Consider the following 21,862-nt stretch of genomic DNA (forward strand, 5'->3'; position numbering starts at 1 on the left):
AAAAATTATTCTAAGAGTGAAATTAGAAATTTTTCTAAATCCTTAAATTAAGTTGTATAGTTTTACGAGAGTTAAAATGTTATTTCATCATTTTAATAATTTAAATGATTAAATCAAAATTTTATATTTTTTAATTTCGTGTAATTTTATCACCTATTAAAAATTTTATAAATTTTAAAGGGATAAAATATATTGACCTTGACAGCCCTCTGCCGCCGCTGATCTCCGTATTGTTCAACTAGATAATGAATAGTAGCTTTGCAAATATTAAACTGCATTCCGCCGATTCTTATTTTTCTTGGAAGTGTTTATCAATTTTGAAACATTTTAAAATACAGGTGTAGGAATATGACAAAATATTTAAAAGAAAGTTGAACATACAAGTGCCAAAACACACACCAGCCAGTAGGCAGCACTCGCATTCTAGTCTAAATACAATGAACTGCAGTGCATGATACATATGAATTTGCCAAAAATCTAGAAATCTGTAATTGATCAGATATATAGTATATGTTCACATGTAGAGGCAATATAAATTGCATGTTGTATGTATGCAGAAATTGAACCGTTTGTGACACTCCACCATTGGGATCTTCCTCGGGCATTGGAGGACAAATGCAATCGATGGCTATATCCTAAAATTATGTAAATAGGACCCTCATCATTATAAAAGTAGTACTATTATTACTATTGTTATATATCTTCTTTTCTTTTAAGGGGTAATGAACCATGGCTTTCCTCATTTGAAGCAAGGACTCTGCAAATTATGCTGAGAAATGCTTCAAGATGTTTGGTGACAGGGTGAAATACTGGACTACGCTCAATGAACCAGACACATTTACAGTGCAAGGTTATGATGTCGGTTTAGAAGGACCAGGACGCTGTTCCATCCTTTTTCATCTCTTCTGCAAAGTTGGGAACTCTACAACTGAGCCTTACATAGTTGCCCATAACGTTCTTCTTTCTCATGCAACTACTGCAGACATTTACAGGAAAAAGTACAAGGTAAAATGGAATGTCGGATTCAGGTATACATCTGATACAGACTAGTATTTCAAGCAAAATGAGAGAGTTGGTTGGTTTACATTTAAAATTTTATAATTCAATTATTTTCCAAGGTTTCATTCTTGGAAGATCATACGCCTACACTATTATGTGGATGTGAATCGAACACAGAAAATTAAAATAAAAAATGGAGAGTCAAGAGAAGATGGAAAAAAGGTTTATATAGGATGATGATGTTTATGTATTGTTGTCCCTTAAAAGTTTATATATATAGGATGATGATGTTAATGTATTGTTATCCCTTCAAAGTTAAGTTATGACCACTTCTAGTCTTGGAATTGCCTTTAAGTAGAAGATCTGAATTTTACTTCTTTTTTTAATTGTTATTACAGATATGGATGATTCAAATAACCCATTTATCCCTGCTTTGAAGGATGAAAAAAGAATCAAATTCCACAATGATTACTTAACTAACCTGCTAGCTGCTATCAGGTATGTAACCATACAAATATACAATGCCTTACATTCATATTCAAATGTTACGTATTTTATACGATATGTTATGTACTTTTGAAGAGGAATGGCGATTAAGCTTTCAAGAATTGTAGAGGGGCATGGCCGCATGGGAGCTGGTATTCCGAGTGCGCTCTGATATTTAAGTTTCGAATAGCGATTCAAAAAAAGAAATATCCAGAAATTTGACCTACAATTTTATACAGAAAATTCTTATTCTTTGCAATAATTGGGATCTATTCCTTCGAATATGTAACAATGCATTGTATTCATATTCAAATTAATATTATATCAATGGACTTACAAGGTAGACAATGTGACAGAAGGTTCAATTTCGGATACAAGTATAACATCATGATATTTTGTAGGTAAAAAAAAAATGGTACATTCATCATCGAACGAAGAAGCATGAGGATAAAAAAGAGAAAAGAAAATGAGTTTTTTAGCTAAATAATATAAAAATAATAATTAATTAAAAAAATATTGAAAATAAATTAATTACAAAATTAGGCATTTGTTATAATATTTTGATGGTGGGCGGCACCAAACTTTAAATGGGTAAATTACTGCATAACCCCCCTTGTTTATTATTTTTGTCTTTTTGACTAAAACACTTTTTAAGTTTTTTTCTTTTTAACATCTCTCACATTTAAAATTTTCATTTGCTTCTCAGATCTAGGGAGTATCCAAAGGAGTACTGCACTAGCAACGGTAACCCCAAGAGACTAACTTCAACATCCTCATCTTCTTCGTCAACTACGCGCGTTTGTCTAACTATAGTTACAAGTCGTAAACATATTTCTCTTCCCCAAAACTTCAGCCATAACTTTTTTTTCTCACAACAAAAATAAAAAAACAAAGGCTGAAAATTGAACCCTTTACTATAGCCTCACAATCAAAATTAAAACAAAAAAAAAACAGAGAAGAGCTTCTTTTGCAGTGTCTTTGAGGTTTAAAGCAAAAGTGATTTCCTTTTTCTATGTAGGATTTGTTTTGCCAGTTTTTGTTTGTTATGACGAAGAAGATGAGGATGTTGAAGTCAGTCTCCTGAGGTTGCCATTGTTGGTGTAGTACTCCTTCGGGTACTCCCCAAATCTGAGAAACAAATGAAAACTTCTAATGTGGAAGATGTTAAAAAGAAAAAAAAAAAAAACCAAAGTGCTTTACTAAAAAAGACAAAAATAATAAACAAGGGGGGTTATGAAGGAATTTACCCATTTAAACCCTTTCTTTTAGCTGCCAATCAAAACGATAAATTTTCAAGTCAGGTCCCTGAAAATTTAGGCCATCACATTTTAGGGTGAGTTTGGATGGTGGTGCGTTTCCCTGCGGTTAGTGTAAAAACAACGGTGGCTGTGAGATTAGATACTATTGCGATACTGTAGCGTGAGACAAAAAGTAAACTAAACGCATCGCACCGCACCGCCGCCCCAAACCCACCCTTAGTCTGGTGCTGCCAATATGTCAAGCCGCATCGTCAAAACACTATAATAAATGGCTATTTTCGTAATTTATCTATTTTCCTACCTTTTTTTGTAATTAATTATTTTATATATTATTTGGGTAAAAAACCAAAGAAAAAAATTTGATATATACCTGGCTAAAAACAGAAGCTCCAATGATAAGAAATGTGAATCTAGAATGAGAGAAAGACAGAAGGTGAAAAAAATAATTGTTTTGGTGGTTAATCCGAACAGAAAAAGCCTTCCGCGGTTTAATTTATCTTCATTTTTTTAACAATAATGAATAATTTCCATTAACAGATAAAAATGGCATTGAAAATTAAAACAAGAAGAAAACTTATCAAAAACTTTCTTCTCCCCTAACAGGCGAAAACAATAAAGCAAATAAGAAGCCATTAAAGAGTTCTCCATACCCGATTTTTGGTTGGATTTTCATTGGTTCTTGAGGGAATGTTTTATTTCCCCAAGCACCGTTTTTTACTTTTTTGGTTTTATTATCATTTAATATGTTTACATGCTAAACTATTTATTTATTTAATGAGTAAAATCCATCTATTTTCCATAAAAATATATTTTGTATTTAATGCGTTGTTAACTCATTATTTAACCCATTATTTTCGAAAAGAAAAAAAATTAGGTTGATAAATGCTAATCAATCCAACCACATAACTTTTTTTTTTTTGTTATTTTAACTTTTCTTTAAACTCCCTCATAATTTTTACTTTTCTCAAAAGTTTTCCAATTTTCTTTTTGACCGTTAGTTTTTCAATTTTAGCTAAGAATATATCAATTTTTTTCCTTCTTTGTCCTTATGCTTCTTCACTCAATGTTGAAGGTATCAAATTTTTTTATATCAATTTTTTTCTTCTTTGTCCTCATGCTTCTTCACTCAATGTTAAAGGTATCGATTTTTTTGTTGCACTTGATCTAGGTCTTCATTTTAGAGAATGAATGACATTTTTTTTTAAAATTTCTCCAGTGCCGCCATAGACATTGACAACACCCATTAAAAAATTATATAAAAAAAAATACACTGGTGTCACCAATATCAAAGCCGGTAACAAAACACTGATACCGCCAATGACAATGGTGATGCCAAAAATATATCTGAAATATTTTTTAATAAAAACGTCAGTGCCACCTATGACAATAGCAACAGCTATTAAAATATAATATTTTATTCTTTTTCCCTCAAAATATAGGTATTTTGGCATGACATGTATGCAAGAGTGAAGGTAGAAAAAAATTTTGGGGGGGGCGAAAATTAAATTTTAATTTTTAATAGTTTATATCTTTATAATCTTTAAAGGATTAAATCAAATTTTTATCATTTTAGGGGGTAAAGTGCAATTTTACCTTACTAATTTAAATTTTTAACATTTTTAAAAAGCCTAAATGGATAATTTTTCATTTTAAGGGGGTCGGGGCCCCTACTAGCCCCTTAGATACGCCATTGCATGTCCGCGTATTTTTACTAGTGCTACTAATAACAACAGCAACAACAAAGTTTACTGTAGCTGTAAAGAACTTAGGTAAATTGTTAAAACTACTGAAACAAATCAAATTGGAAAAAGAAAGAAGTTTCTATATTTAAACTTGCAATCTACTGATGTACATTATAGATGTAGTATTTATAGAGTACATTTGTGACTGCTATGGCTAGCTTAACACTCTAACAAACTGAGTAACAAACTAACAGTTCAACAGCTCAGAGAGCTCAACAGCTCAGAGAGCTAACAACTCTAATTACCAGAGTATTCTATACTCTTAACATTCACCCAACTTCCTGATAGGTAAGACTTGAAGAAAATTTCGAAATCTAGTAAAAAATAACATAGAAAGCGGCTTAGTTAGAACATCGGCGACTTGATCACAGGCAGGAACCTCTCCAACAATAAGTGAACTAGTGGCAACTTTCTCACGAACAAAAAATAGATCCAACTCAACATGTTTGAATTTAGAATGTAAGACAGGATTTGTAGCTACGGGAACCGCACTAGAACTGTCACACCAATAGTTGGTTGGTTAACACTTTGAAGATGCAATTCTTTGAGTAACAAGACTAATCATGTAACCTCACTAGTAGCTGCAACAAGACTTCTATATTCAGCCCCAACTGTAGAGCGTAAAACCACTAATTACTTTTTAGAACACCAAGAAATAGGCGTGTGACCAAAGTACATACAGTAGCCTGTTGTAGAGCGACGATCATCAAAATCGAGCCTCCAGTAGCGTCAGCATATCCAACTAAAAATAGACGATCAGAAGGACAAACAACAAGTCCATAATCAAGAGTACCTTTTAGATACTGCAAAATTCTTTTTAATACAATCAGATGAACAGATGTAGGCGTATGCATGAACTGACATATACAGTTCACCGCATAAGTAATATCTGGACGGGTTAAGACTACATACTGTAAAACACCAGTAAGACTTCTGTACTCAGTGGGATCAAAGAGACGATCTCCGCCATCCCTAGATAGAGAAAAGCTAACCATTGGAGTATGAACACTCTTAGCACAAGACATAGAACTCTATTCAAGTAGTTCTTAGATGTACTTTTTCTGAAAAAGATGAAGACAGCCTGTGAAAGAGCGAGTAACCTCAATCCCGAGAAAATAGTGAAGATCATCCATATCCTTAAGGGAGAACTCGTAGCTGCTGAACAAAGTTACTGATACAGGTAGGTACACTCCCAGTAATAATAATGTCATCCACATATATAAGCACATAGAGAACGGAGTTAGTCGTAACTCGAACAAAGAGAGATACATCAGATTTGGACATAACAAACCCAATTGAAATAAAAAAATTCTTCAGTTTATCAAACCAGGCCCGCGGAGCCTGACGAATACCATACAAGGCTTTTTAGATGACAGAGTAGAGGTTGGCCATCAACTCCATATTGAACATAGCCTGGAGGTTATTGCATGAACACCTCATCAACAATATCACCATTTAAAAAAGCATTATTAATATCGACTTGCCGAATTTTCCAACCCCGAGAAACAACAACTATTAATATGGTACAAATGGTCGCAGGTTTGACCATTGGACTAAACGTTTCCTCAAAATCACACCCAGGAACCTGTGAACACCCTTTTCGCAATAAGTCGAGCTTTCCGTCAAGCAATCATACCATCAAGATTTTTCTTTATCCTGAAAAGCCACTTACATCCTATAATTTTCCAGCCATGGGGAAGAAGGGCAAGTTCCCAAGTAAAGTTATTCACAAGTGCATCAAACCCTGCTTGAACAGCACATTTCCACTCGGAATCAGCTAATGCTTCTTCAATAGTACGTGGTTTATAGTCAAGAACCTCTGCCATCAATATCTTGGGTTTAAAAATTCCCGCCTTAGATCTAGTTACCATAGTATAAGTATTACTCGTCGGAACAGGTAGAGGAACCAGAAAAGACAACCCAGAAGAGGGACCCTGGTCATAACAAGCACCATGTATGGTCTCGGTCGCAGTAGACATGTCATGAGCGTTTGGAGATGTCGGTACAGAAGTAAGCTGAGAAATCCCATTATATATAGGTTCTATTCTTGTAACAGCATGACAGGGAAAACTGGTCTTAACCAGAGGAACATACGTAGAGACGACTAGGTTAGGATCAGCTGAAGCTACGGAGGACGAAGAAAACAAAATCTTCGTTCACCAAATACAATATGCCTAGACACAAAAATCTTTCCATCTAGTGTGAGACAAAAATAGCTTTTATGTTGAGAGCTATACCCTAGGAATGTACATGGCTAAGACCGAAAATCTAACTTGTGACGTGTGTACAGACGAAGATACGGAAAGCAGCAGCACCCAAATACCCTTAGATGATCATACGTAGGCTCACGACTATGAAGAACTTGATAAGGAGACTGCCCTTTCAGAACTTGAGTAGGTAAACGATTAATAAAATGTACAGCACTACAAAAAGCATATCCCTAGTAATCCATAGGAAAATTGGCTTGAGCCAAGAGCGTGAGACCAGTTTCAACTACGTGTCTATGTTTTCGTTCAGCGACATTGTTCTGTTCTGATGTATGAGGGTAGGACAGACGATGCAAAATACAAATATCATTTAGAACCTTCGTGAATGCACGGTACTCCCTGCCCCAATCACTCTAAAACTGTTTAATACATTTCCCAAATTGTGTCTGAACCATTTTCTGAAACTGAAAAAAGCACTCAACAGCTTGAGACTTATGCTGAATAAGATAAATCGAGGTGAATCGACTATGCATGTCAATAAACAAAATATAATACAGATTCTTTCCACATGATACTGATGACAGGCCCCACAAGTCAAAAACTACCAATTCAAAAAAATCTTTATATTCAGTGGTAGAACAAGTAAACAGAAGTTTATGTGACTTTCCTTTTTGACATGCAGTACATATATTATCAAGAGACAATTTATTGAAAGCAACGTTACATTTATTTAAAACACTTTTAACAACTACAGTAGATAGATGGCCGAGTCTGTAATGCCATAACGTAAACGCATCATCACCATCACCTGGGGGCTGAAGATTAGTGCTGAAAACAGAAGGGCCACTGACGAATGGGACAGAAGATCCTGGAGAAAAACAGTAGAGGTCGTCACGTGTATGGCCCTACAATAAAACCTCCTGGGTCAGGATGTTCTTAACAACATAATACGAAGGATGGAATTTAAAAAACACATTATTTTCCTTAACAAATTTAGATATGGACAATAAATTCTTCCGGATATTTGGGACACATAAGAAATTTGACAAATGAAGTATCTTACTTTTTGTATAAAAACTAGAATTCCCAACAGATGAAATTTTCGAAGGCGTACCATCACCCAAAAGAAGACAAGAGGTATTTGAATATAGCGTGGACTCGCTCATAGTCGTGTTATCTCAATAAACATGGTATGTCGCTCCCGAATCAGGACACCAAGACATGGTTCCTATAGGCAGAGGTACATAAGAATTTTCATTAAAATCAGACCCACATTGAGTAGTACGAGTATTGGACCCAGAGGAGGTCGCAAAGACAGAAGCATTAACATCGGGAATTCTAGGCAAGCCAATGCATGGGCATCAACATCAGGAGCCCGGGCCCTTGGTTTTGTACGCCATGTTACACTAGATCCAAGATATGAGGCCGAAGCATGTCCAGCATTATCAAGCCCAAGTAAATTGGCATTTGGACTAGGCACAATATTTCCTCCAAAAAGTCCATTCGACTACTGTGATTCAAAAAAATTGGGCTATCCATTATGACCACTAGGAGCAGAGACTGGGCCTCTAGGAAGTGGGCTAAAGTGCGAACCCGCTGAAACTGGCCCATCCGAATGATAGGTGCCTAAGCAATGTGGCCTAACAGATGGCCTAATTGGCCAAACATGATACCCAACAGATGGCCCAGCGCATATGGAGCCCAATCTCCAAAACGCCCAAAATCAAGAACTCTATTCGGCACCAAAAAGGGATTGACAGTAGGATTAGCAGCCGCCAACGATCCACTCCACTAGTCACTTGGAACGTTCAATAGAGGCGCCATCGATGAAGCACCACCATAGTCTTTATTGTAACGGTAGTAACACCGTTGTGCCAGGTGACCATACCTGCTGCAAATTTGACACTGAACACGAGGCCGAAAGCCTCTCCCTCGACTAGCAGGCGGACGACCATCTCGCGTGAAATCCATCATAGGTGACAGAGTGGTTTCCACGAAATTAGCATGAAACTGAACCTCTTGAACCATTCGATTCTATCCACTTTCAAACTCTAAGAGGATGTCTATCAATCATTGAAACAGAAGTGGTTCTGAAGAGAAGAACACGAGTGTTACTACGTCATCAAACTCTGACAGAAGTCTAGCGAGCACAATCTCAACCTTCTCCGATTCTGAGATCCGAGAGCTAGCCGCATCTATGAGAGCACATGTGTTTTGAATTTTGGCAACATAATATTTTATCATCATGGCACCCTTCCTGATCGAGTGAAGATCATGTCGAATCCGAGAAAGTTTGGCTCCGGAAACAGCAGCAAAGAGACGAGTTACTATGATCCATACATCATTTTCCTTTTTTGCAACTGTAAAGCTAGGTAAAACAGAAGAAGAAATAATAGATAGAAGCCACAAAGTAAGCAACTTATCTTGTTGATCATGAGCTAATGCTTCTGAATTTATCATCATTGAGCCATCCTGTAGTTGCACGAACCTCGGTGGATTAGGTAAATTGCCATCAAAAAATCCCGTCAATTTGTAGCCATCGGTTATGAGGCGTATATGTTGTCTACACTGTATAAAATTGTTGTCATGATTTAGCTTGACAGTATCGTGGCACGGAAATGAAGTCACTATTTAATTGTTGAAGGTCGTGGAGGAAGGAGCCGTAGTGGATTTTATGGAAGCAAATGTGGCCATTGATGGATTCGAGATATCAGGTCTCCAAGAAAGAGGCGACTGATACCATGTAAAGAACTCAGGTAAATTGTTAAAACTACTCAAACAAATCAAATTGGAAGAAGAAAGAAGTTTTTGTATTTAGACTTGTAATCTATTGATGTACATTATAGATGTAGTATTTATAGAGTACATTTGTGACTGCTATGGCTGGCTTAACAATCTAACAAACTGAGTAACAAACTAACAGCTCAGAGAGCTTAACAACTCAGAAAGCTAACAACTCTAATTACCAGAGTATTCTATACTCTTAACAGTAACAAACAATTATTTTTGTACATGATTTTTCAAGTGAATCATTTTATAATTAATAAAAAAATTTTGGATCAATTCCAAAAAAAAAAAACACGGGGATGCAATTTTAAAAGAGTACTTCGTGTGGTCTTTATTGGACAATTGGAGTGGGAAGCTAATACACTGCAAGATTCAGTTTATATTTTGTGGAGGCGTTTAGCTCTGTTTTTCAAAAGCATTTTTAGGTTTAAAAACACTTTTGGCTACTAAATAAGTATCATTTGATTGAAAATTTCAGTTTCTGAAAAGTGCTTGCTCGGATGCTAAAGTTTTTAGCTTTTTTTTAGCCGAAAGCATTTTTGACTTTTAATTTACTTTCTTATCCTCCATTTTTCTTTTCCCAAAACACACCATATACTCCCAAATCTTCTTCAACCAAAAGCAGCTTAAGCTGCAATGGAAATTATCTCAGACCCTGTAAAACAAACCCAGAAAGAACCTTATCATGGTAAGATTAACGTATGTAAACTCAACCCTAGAGCTGTCATTTCCAACTCTAACCAGTATTTTTTTATTTCTAAGGGTTTTTTTTTTTCACTCATATTTTTCTTTGTAAATAGTCAACACTAACAAACTTAAAAGGAAAAGATCGAAATTTGGATATGAACTCATGAACGCCATTGAACGCTTCTTGGTTGGAGAAGACGATAGTGAACAATGGTGCTAATAGTGGGAAGATGCGGTAGGGCTTCTTTGTTTTAGAGAAGAAAATTGAAAAGATGACAGATATTTATTTTCTTTTCTTTCTTTTGTTTTGTTAATTTTGAGTAATAATAAAAGTTGAGAAACAAAAATTTCTATGGTTGACGCATATTTGTTATTTTATAATATCATGTTTAATATATACATTTTATTTTTAAAAATTAAAAATAATTTTTGACAGTAATATTAAATACTTAAATTTTTAAATTAAAGTTTTTAAAATACTTTAAATATATTTTTAAAAAGTAATGCTAATTAAATTAATGACAACCTTAAAAGATACCTCCAAGGACTCCGTCAAATGGTTCAAGACCTTCCTAGCCTCTTCTTAAATTGTGGGAATAATTGAATACAACAATTGAATGGGAACTGTTGTTTTACGGGGGACATATTATTGATGTTGTAAGAATACTGAAAGATGACAACATTTCAATTCTAAAAACTGCTATCGCTGTAAACGCCACCAAGTTTCCAATGATAAGTTTGGTGCAGCATCATCGCACTGCAGCATTTCACCTTTCGATAACTCGAAGAAAACCATAACCTAAAGATAAACCCCGAAGTTTTAACTCAATTACTTTACGCAACCATCTTTAAATGGTGGTGTTCAAATAGGTCTTAAAGTTTGGATTTCATCATCTTCCATCTCTTCCATGTTGTCAAATTACAGCGTTCTTTTATTATACCAGAAAAGGTAAGCCAGAAGGTGAAAAGGGAATGTGATGTTACACAATTTATTTTTTTGTCTAAATGTTGTGGTCCTTTTAAGACGTTGCTGTTTTGTTTGTTGCCTCACATTTCACATGTCTTTTGGAAATATATTTGCAAATTAAAGAGGACGTTATATATATTTATAGTGTCTAGTGTTTGGTGTTTGGTGTTTGGTCCCCTTTAAAACATACTGTCTTATTTGCAGATGTAATGTTTTTCTCCCTTGATGTATCAACATCAGCTTTAATCACCTGGGATTTGGATGTCTATGCATGTATTAGGTTTGATCATACATTCAATTACATTTACATAAAACATACCTCTCAAAATTTATGTATCAAAATCATAAAAAGTTTGTAAATGATAAAAAAAAAAAAAAAAACCTTTATTATAAATATACGTAAATTAGTTGACATACGATGATGCAGGTGGGACATCCAAATCGTGGTCGTTACAATTACTATACTTACATATGTATATGTTTTTTGTCCCTTTAAGGAAGACAATCCATGTAGCACATGCGGTTTGGCCTCAACAGCAATAACCCACCAGCTTTGCTTGCAGCACCTATTTTGCATCATAAAATCATCGTATGTTAAATTAATATTTCTTAAAATAATTTTATTTTTTCATATTCAAATATGTTATGAATAGAATCGTCCAGCTAGAGCAACCAGGGGCAGATGCTTTGGTTCTTTCATTAAATTAACATTTTTTTTTCTTTTGATGTCTTCATACATTCAATAAACTAAATAAATCATTATACCTTTTAACTTTAACCTAAAATTTTATAATTTTATTTTCATCCTATCAAAAAATCACTGCATAAAGCTAGAAATAGTTGAGAGATGAGTGCAACCATTTACAGAAGGTGGGCCGACATTCCTTGCACTTTCATCATATTCCAGCATGGGTTAAGGACTTCATATTTTGACTTAATTTTTTTTTTAGTTTGTTTATTTTAATACAACTTTCAAACCGAAACTTTCCTTTTAAGTTCCATCATTTTTTGGCATTATATACACAAAAATTGGAATGTAATCACAATTTCTTGGAAATGAAAATGATGCCCTAACTTTGTAAAGAATCAAATTGATTGAAGGTAGGTTTTAAATCGATTTCAAAGGCCAGATTGTTCAAACAATTCTTCGTTTGACCCATCAGATTATTAAGTTGCAGATATGTTGTTTACATCATCAACTCATCACACGTTAATCCTGTTCAAAATATTGCTAAATAATTTCTTTTTCTAATGACAAGTGTATTAGGTTGTAGACATGAACATTTGGGTTCAATCCCAACCAATTTCATCTCTTAGCCTTAATTGTAAAAAATAAAAAATAATAAAAAAATCAATTATTAATTTGGTTTGAGTTTTATTATCTTCAAACCAACCTCATATTTATTAATGAAAGTTTACCTTTACACCAAATCTAATTATAAAAACTTTTTATTGAAAAGATTATAAAGGAATTTTTTTTTGATACATAAAAGGGAAAATGAACAAAGGTTACTGCTTAATTATGGCCTGTGATTCCCACGTTGTCAGCATGTAGAGTCCACTTAACTTCTTCTGTAGGTTCATTGAGAAAATGATATCCAAGCTCCTTTATTTTTCGCACCATAAGATAATGCATTAGCTACGCAATTTATCTCTCAATAAACATGTTCTAGATGCCATGATATATATAAAAAAAAAACTTTATAATTTGACTCAACAATAATATATCTAATTATTGAATATCTCATTTTCACTCGTATTTCAACTATTTTTTAATATATAAATTTTATTGATCAAATGGTCACTTAATTACATAATATATATAATTATTGATTATCCCATTTCCACTCTTATTTCAACTAATTTTTAGTATATAAATTTTATTGATCAAATAATCACTCAATTATATGTAAATTTTTGTATTAATAAAAATTAAAAATTAAAATCCACCAAGTATTTGAGAATGTGACTCAACTAACCTTGACCTATAATAAAAGATTACATATTTAAGAATTGAGAGAAAAGTTGATGATGCAAACAAACAATTCAACCAGGAAAGAAAATAGAATTAATCTTTAAAAACTTAGAAAAGAAGTGAGCAAATCTACACGTGTCTAAATCCAGGATCTATAGATAATTGAAATAAATTATTAATTTTTATTAACCAAAGATTTCTTTACTATTATATTTCTGCGAATTTTCTTCAACAATTATTTTCGCTTTACTTTTATTGTTTTAGTTAGATTTTCTAGATTAGTTTAGTAAAAATATCATTTTATTTTATTTGGTTAATCATAATTAGTTTTAGATTTAGTAGTTAGTTAATTTAATTATTTAAGTTGTGATACTTCTTTGTTTGTTTGATTTGATTATCGAATTACTTTCTTTTACAAAATTATTTTTTATAATTTATTTTTACTAGTAATCTATGTACTTGTGTGTAGTTTACGAAAATGATAACATAATATAATATAGTTTTTATATGAAATACAAAGTTAATTATTATACAAAAATTAGATTTTACTATTTAAAACATTTTTTTTCCTTTACTTTTTGGTTAGCCGAAATATACATAAAAATAATTCTATATAAATTTTGACTTTTATATATATATATAATAGAATTAGAATTTTATTTATAAGTAGTGGTAAGAAAATTTGTTTTAATTAACCAATTTTTATTAAAATTGAAACTCTTATATAAATAATAATTTTTTGATAATTAGAAGAGGTTTGCTTGATATCAAATTTAGGGTCTCATGCCTATAACATAATGCTCTTGTCACTTAACCAAAAGATTGTTAGTAAATAATAAAAATTATTAAATGAAAAAATCAGTCATATAATGAAGGCTTCATATTGACAAATTGCACCCTAAATTATATTTCTTTACCTAATTTGGTACTTAATTCTTTTAATATTAATATTATAAAATCAAAAAAATAACACATGGTGCTAATGTGGCACAATATAATTGGTCAGTGGGTTTTTTTAACGGTGTTAAGATTTTGGATTATTTGAGTAATGAAGGAATAATTTAAGTTTCACTTCTGATAAAAAATAAAGTTTAGATAACAAGTTAGGAAAATATGTATAATTTGGGTGCCATTTGTCAATTAAGCCTATAATAAATAAAAAATATTATATTAGTCAGATCAAAAGCTTTTTCAAACTACACTACCAGTGAATGTTTTAGACTTCTAAAGTCAAGAGTTGAAAAGCGCCTATAAAAGTATAATAAAATATTTAAAAAAATACATGTCAAATTTTCAAAACTTTTTCTGAAACAAAAAAAATACAGTATTACTGTAGCAAATATTAACTAATATATATACATTATAAATTAGAATTCTTATCACAAATTTGATTTATCTTGTTAATAGTACTAAAATATTAAAAAGACAAAATTAATAATATAATCAACAATAAAGAACACTTTTCAAGAGTCCCTAAAATTCGTTCTTACACGCGTCCTATATATATATATATATATATATATATGCTTATAATTAATATTTTAATATTTCAATTGTTAAATTTATTAATATAATTAAAAATTTTATTTATTTAAATTTTCAAATGAATTTGATATCTTTATTATATCTATTTAAACTATAGTCTTTATATATATATATTTGACTCTTCCAAATTTTAACATAAAATAAAGTTTTATATATTTTTAATTTATCTAAAATTTAACATATATGATTTATATTAATAAAATATAAAATGTGATGATAAAAAAACAATATTGATCGTTAAAATATCAATTGTATAAAAAACAAAAAAATGTACAAAAAATTTTTAATTTTACATTAATAAAAGTAGATCCCTTTACTTATCATATGAAGGCTTATAACGGAACCAACTCTAGTAAATTATCAGCATAACATAAAAAAATCAAAATAAGACATGAAAAAAGTTATAACAATATCGAAATTATAAATAATACTAGATTATGGAAACCCATGATATGGGTAAAAATTGTGTAACTAATATCTGTACGAAAATTTCATATTAAAATAATTAATAACTTAATTGAATTGACAAACTTTGAGACTTTAGAAATTACAATGGCTTGTGTTATATCTAATTCTGTGTTGATTTAAATATATATTTTATAAATTTTATATAAAACATAAAATAAATAAAAATATTCATAAAATAATATTTATTATTGAGTTGGTGACAATTAACTCGTGACATCAACTTAGTCAATAAATCATTATAAAAATATTAGATTTTTGTCAAGCATAATGATAAATTTAGCCTTTAAAGTTTACATCTTTTGTCAATTTAACCCTTAATTTTTATTTGAGTTAAATTTGGCCTCAACCTTTTTAAAAGAGTCAAATTTGACCATCAATCTTTTAAAAAGAGTTAAATTGTTGTTGTTTTTTCTAATAAAAATACGGACTAAAACAATAAAATTTTAAAATGATTGCCCATATAACAATTTATGTACTTTATGCTGATCTTTAAAAAATTAATTTTTTATAATTTTTATTTTAAAAATATATGTATAAGTTTTAAATTATTTATTGACTTGACATATAAGACAAATAATATAATGTCGGCATGAAGTATATGTAGATCACTACGTTGGTTGCTATACCAACATCATTAAAAAAACTAATGTTTTAGTCAATATTTTTTAAAAAACGATTTGATTTTTGAAAAGGTTGATTGTCACATTTATCTAAAAATAGAACACAGGCTAAATTGATAAAAGATGTAAAACTTGAAGATTAAATTTATCATTATGCCAAAAATTATTAAAAAATTGAATCATTGAGTGATGAAGAAATCATAAATAAATCTACTTTAGGCTAGGGTTCAATCTTTATATATTTTACTTTTGATTGTTTTACTTAAGCATTACATATAAAAAATAGGAAAAGATAAAAACAATATTATATTAATATTAATTATTTAACTTCAAAATTTTAAGTAATTTTCTTAATTGAGTTTGTATAGAGTTGACTCATTATGCCTATAATATTAATTCAGTCAAATATGTTATATGATTATAAGTTAAGCATTTCATATATAAAATAGTAAAAGACAAAAACATCATTATATTAATATTCATTACTTTACTAAAAATAATTTTTAAATAATTTTTATTGAATTAATGTCAAGTTGACTTATAATATTAATTCAATCAAATATATTATATAAATATAGATGACACCTAAAATTAATGGAGTAAACTACACTTGTAGTCACCCAACTAATTATCGGTTTTTTTTTTGTCACTAAACTATGAAAAGTTACAAAATGGTTACCTAATTATTCGGTTTTTCTTTTTTGTCACTAGTCGCAAAATAGCTAACACAACTTTTAAAATTGGCATAATAGCAACTATAACCCTTAATATTTACAAATTGTATCAATTTAGTTTTGATTTTAAAAAATTAACCCTCAATGTTTACACCTTCGTATCTTAATCTTTTTCCCTTTCACCTAAAAAAAAAACAAATTTATTAACTAAAATTGATTAGAAATATACAAAAATGAAAACATCTAAAATTCTAAGATAATAATTTTATATTTTCTCATTCTTTTAAAACTAACCCATGATGTCACAAATAAAAGTAAAACTACAACAACAACAAAAATTACATAATGTGTAAATATTGAGGGTTATTTTTTGGAATTAAGACTAAATTGACACAATATATAAATGTTGAAGGCTAAATTTACTATTATACTAATTTTAAAAGCTACCAAATTATCTTTTCATTAGTAATTTAACGGTAGTGACCAAAAAGTAAAATTTAAATAATTGGGTGACTATTTTATAACTTTTTATAATAAAATGATAAAAAATTTAATAATTAAATGACTACCAATATAATTTACTCAAAATTAATTATAATATTAAAATTATATGAAATCACAAATTATTTTATCAGCAAATCAAAATGGAATCAGAATCAAAAGGCAGTAAAAGTGGTCCCAAAGGAGCCAATATTTATCTGTCACACTCTCATGTTTAACATTAACAAATCCAAGTTTTGAATGCCCTTACACAATGATGTGGCCTTCTAAATACTCTGGAAATCCCAACCTAAATAAATAATTAAATAAATCAACCAATTTCCTTCCACTTGGAGTCTCTAACTGCCATCTTAATAATTTTTTCCATAGCTTCCATCTCACTCCAACACTGCACAACTCTCATGTGGACCCTTTTATAATTATTGCCTACACATTTTTTTTTTATATTTTTATCAATGAGTATGAGAAGAGGTTGTCCATATTTTAATCCACCAGTTGATGCAGTCAAAGACTTGTATAATTTTTTATATGCTATAATACTTGCATTTTATCATATAAAAGGTTACAGGTATTATTTAAAAATTAATTAAATCATTGATAAAAATATTTTAAATTAAAATTTAGAAAAAATGATATTTTTATTAAATATTTATTTCTGGTAAGAAGAAGAAATTAAATACAATTAATCATAGTAATCCTTTCAGAGTTCACCAACATTTTCTTGTAGTAATCCCATAGCAATTTGTTTAAGTGGACTATCGTAAATACGTAATCCAAATGGGTCATAGCCTCCTAGAGTTTCCATATTATCCTCAACCATATTAGTTGAACATGGAACATACAATACCTTAATATTTCAATCTCTTACTAACTAATATCTGATAATTTATATCAAACTCTGACTTGAAAATACTATTCAATAATGATTTAGAAAATAATTAGCATTTAGGAAAGTCTATACAAAAAATCTCATAAGGTAATTAAATTATAGCATTTCTGATTCAATTTTGGTAATTAGAGGTATTTTAGGTAATTAAATTTTATATACTATTTGACATCATTATAAATAAACTCACTTTGATTTTTTTACTAATTTTAGTCCTTTAAACTTGATTTGATTAAAATTTTACTTTTAAATTATTTAAAGCATATTAAACTACTAAAACAATATATCAATACCAGAAAAAAAATACCTTTAATGTGGTTTAAGTAATTTAATTAATAAATAAAATCATTGGTAGTTAAGTGTACGATTTTGATGGGCTAAAAGAAATAAGAATATTCTTATAATTTATATTACATGTAATTGTTTTCATAGACATTTTTAAAATATGAAAAATAAAAAGGAGGATTAAATGAAATAAAAAAGTTGTGTAGACATTTCAAAGCAATTTAGGTGACTATAAATACAGTTTAAAGGTCTTCGGTCTTTCTCATTCTTCACCTCAAAGATCCTTTTTTCCTGTTTCTCTCCTTTTTCCCATTGTTCTTCTTCTTCACCCAGATTTTGTTTCTTTTTCTTTGATCTAACAACTCAACACCCACCAAGGTAATTTTATCTCTACTTCCTTTTCAGTCTTTTGGCTTTTGATTTTCACTTGTCAACTTTGTTCTTTTGGGTCACTCCTTTTTTGGTTGTTTATGGTTTTTGGGTTTTGTTAGTTGGTGGATCTCTTGTTGTTTCCATCATTTTTTGGTCAGATCTCTGACATGAATGTGTTCACTGAACTTCTTGTTTATTGTTTTACAAGGAATTTGTAGATTGACTGCGTATTTTGGTCGGTTTACATGTCGGATCTCAAAGTGTATTAATGTCCTGTTTTTCATTTGGGAAACCATAGATCTGAGTCTGACTTCTTTCTGTGTTTCATCAGTATTGTATTGGGTTTGTTTTACTTTGAAATGAATCTCAGTTAATTAATGTATTGCTGCTGACATCAATATTTGCTAATTCCGATGTTTAATAAACAATACCATGATCTTACAAAGAAATTGGATTTTTTTTTTAATGTTGTAGGATATCAGAAATGGTGAAGATCTGTTGCATCGGTGCTGGTTATGTCGGTGGGCCGACAATGGCTGTCATTGCATTGAAGTGCCCTGAAATTGAAGTGGCTGTTGTGGATATTTCTGTCTCAAGAATTACTGCCTGGAACAGTGATACACTTCCGATCTATGAGCCTGGACTTGACGAGGTGGTGAAGAAGTGCAGAGGGAAGAACCTTTTCTTTAGCAGTGATGTTGAGAAGCATGTTTCCGAGGCCGATATTGTGTTTGTTTCGGTTAACACCCCGACGAAAACCCAAGGTCTGGGAGCTGGGAAAGCCGCTGATCTGACCTACTGGGAGAGTGCTGCCCGTATGATTGCTGATGTATCGAAATCTAACAAGATCGTGGTCGAGAAATCAACTGTCCCTGTTAAAACAGCTGAGGCAATTGAGAAAATTTTGACCCACAACAGCAAAGGCATCGACTTTCAGATTCTCTCCAACCCTGAATTCCTTGCCGAGGGAACTGCGATTCAGGACCTTTTCAATCCGGACCGTGTTCTTATTGGAGGCAGGGAAACACCAGAAGGTCAAAAGGCAATCGCAGCATTGAGAGATGTGTATGCGCATTGGGTCCCTGTGGACCGGATCATATGCTCCAACCTCTGGTCTGCCGAGCTATCAAAACTTGCTGCCAATGCCTTCTTGGCGCAGAGAATCTCTTCGGTTAATGCTATGTCCGCATTGTGTGAGGCAACCGGTGCTGATGTGAGCCAAGTGTCTCATGCTGTTGGGAAAGACACAAGAATTGGACCCAAGTTCTTGAATGCGAGTGTGGGTTTCGGTGGATCGTGTTTCCAAAAGGATATTTTGAACCTGGTCTACATCTGTGAGTGCAATGGCCTCCCAGAGGTTGCAAACTACTGGAAACAAGTCATTAAGATTAATGACTACCAGAAAACTCGGTTTGTGAACCGGATTGTTTCCTCAATGTTTAACACAGTTTCAGGGAAGAAGATTGCCATTCTCGGATTTGCTTTCAAGAAAGATACCGGTGACACTCGGGAGACCCCAGCGATCGATGTATGCAAAGGGCTGTTGGGCGACAAGGCTCTTCTGAGCATATATGACCCTCAAGTCAATGAGGAGCAGATTCAGAGGGATCTTGCAATGAAAAAGTTCGATTGGGACCATCCGGTTCATCTTCAGCCGATGAGCCCTACTTCGATCAAGCAAGTTAATGTTGTCTGGGATGCCTATGCAGCAACGAAGGATGCTCATGGGGTTTGCATTCTGACAGAGTGGGATGAGTTCAAAACCCTCGATTACCAGAGGATTTACGATAATATGCGGAAGCCTGCGTTCATCTTCGATGGCCGTAACGTTGTAGATGAAGCCAAGCTGAGGGCAATCGGGTTTATTGTCTACTCCATTGGCAAGCCATTGGATCAATGGCTCAAGGACATGCCAGCTGTGGCATAAGAGCATCATTTTGAGAGACGTATAATCCGATTACACAGTTTTCATTGCATTACATTTTATTTCTTCTAGTTTTAAGATCCTGCTTCGACTTGTATTGAGTTATTACATGACACAGTAGTGTCTGAATCTGTCTTTAACGGGTAGGATATATTTGATTTTGTTATTGGCTTATTGTAATAAAACCATTTCCAGTGGATTTTATTCCAGTTTTCTTATGCATGAATCATGGTGATGACATGCTTATAGAATCAGAGATTTTTCTGAAACAAGTGAATTTTTTTTTATTGATGTTGCATGGAGATGTTTGATTATTCTCAGCCAGGAGTCGTTGGTTTCAATGTTGAAACTTCACTTAAATAAGATCAAGATGAGCAAATCTCTACTCATTTTCATGTTCCTAGGTTACGAGTGATGAATATCCATAAAAGAAATAACATTGTGTACTTTCGACCATTATTTAAATTATACAAAGAAAATCTGGTTTTTAACCCCCTCCCCCTGTATTAGCGTACTTCGTGCAAAACGAGATAGTAAACCAACTTTATTTTATTGATTTATTTTCGTACTTACGAATATAATATATAATTGGGTCGGTATATGAGTATTAAATTTATTTATAGTAAGGATGTTTAGAAAAGATATATCTAAAATGTCTAGAATTAAAATTTAGTCCATAAAATTTTAAATTAACCATTCTACGGCTTATTTGGTATGTTTGATGTAAAAAAAAAAGTGTTAAATTAAATAACATACAAACTTCTGAAATATATTAGTATATTAGGGTGTTTGGTTGCTGAGAATTGCAATATTTATTTCTATTTTGATGTTATGCTTACTATGAAGTAAAACATGAGTGAAGTTTTACATGTGAAAAGTTCTTTAAAAACACAAATTTAAAATATACCCTCTAATTTATTTTTTTAAAAAACAATAGTATTTATGTGGAAATAATTAACTTAGTTTTCAACTAAATTAAGAATGGGTTATAAAATGCAAACCGGTAATTAAGAATTAAAGAGCTTAATGCTTGTTTATAGAGGAAATATGGGGAAAAAGAAGGAAAAAAATTGATAAATGAGTCATGAACAATGAAAATTTTCAATTAAAAACTCGGTATTCATAAATATATTTGATATCGCCTCACAAATGAAAAAATTGGAATGCTTTTTTTTTTTTTTTTTTACCTTTGTTTGACAACAACGACTTAAAAGGAAATGAACAAAATTGGAGAAAATGAAGTCGGGAGGATGATCTTCGATACTCAATAATTAAAGAATGTGTAATTTTTAGTTTTAGATGAAGATATTATTGGAAAAAGTTTAATATTAAAAAGTGTTAACACAAGTGATATTTAAATACCATCTTCCATCTTGAAACAAAAACTCACCTAAGTGTACAAAATTTCAAGCTTGCCAAATAACTTGTTATTTCAAAATTAGATAATACACTAGTGTTAATTAATATACCAAATCAGT

The 21,862-nt window shown here is 31.5% G+C and overlaps 2 protein-coding genes across 2 annotated transcripts; both read left to right on the forward strand.

The window, feature by feature from the left end:
• The first annotated feature begins 786 nt into the window (after window positions 1-786).
• On the forward strand, window positions 787-2,589 carry LOC108477830 (beta-glucosidase 6-like). The gene is made up of 5 exons (XM_017780316.1): window positions 787-1,005; window positions 1,280-1,313; window positions 1,398-1,497; window positions 1,582-1,637; window positions 2,504-2,589. The coding sequence occupies exons 1-5, from the start codon at window positions 787-789 to the stop codon at window positions 2,587-2,589; spliced, it is 495 nt and encodes a 164-aa protein (XP_017635805.1).
• Window positions 2,590-18,308: 15,719 nt separating this feature from the next.
• On the forward strand, window positions 18,309-20,656 carry LOC108479563 (UDP-glucose 6-dehydrogenase 1-like). Its single transcript, XM_017782243.2, has 2 exons — window positions 18,309-18,466; window positions 18,935-20,656. Exon 2 carries the CDS (start codon window positions 18,945-18,947, stop codon window positions 20,385-20,387), a length of 1,443 nt encoding a protein of 480 aa, XP_017637732.1. The 5' UTR covers window positions 18,309-18,466; window positions 18,935-18,944; the 3' UTR covers window positions 20,388-20,656.
• The last annotated feature ends 1,206 nt before the right edge of the window (window positions 20,657-21,862 follow it).

Source organism: Gossypium arboreum, chromosome 12, assembly GCF_025698485.1.
Source record: "Gossypium arboreum isolate Shixiya-1 chromosome 12, ASM2569848v2, whole genome shotgun sequence".
In the NCBI taxonomy this organism is placed as follows: domain Eukaryota; kingdom Viridiplantae; phylum Streptophyta; class Magnoliopsida; order Malvales; family Malvaceae; genus Gossypium; species Gossypium arboreum.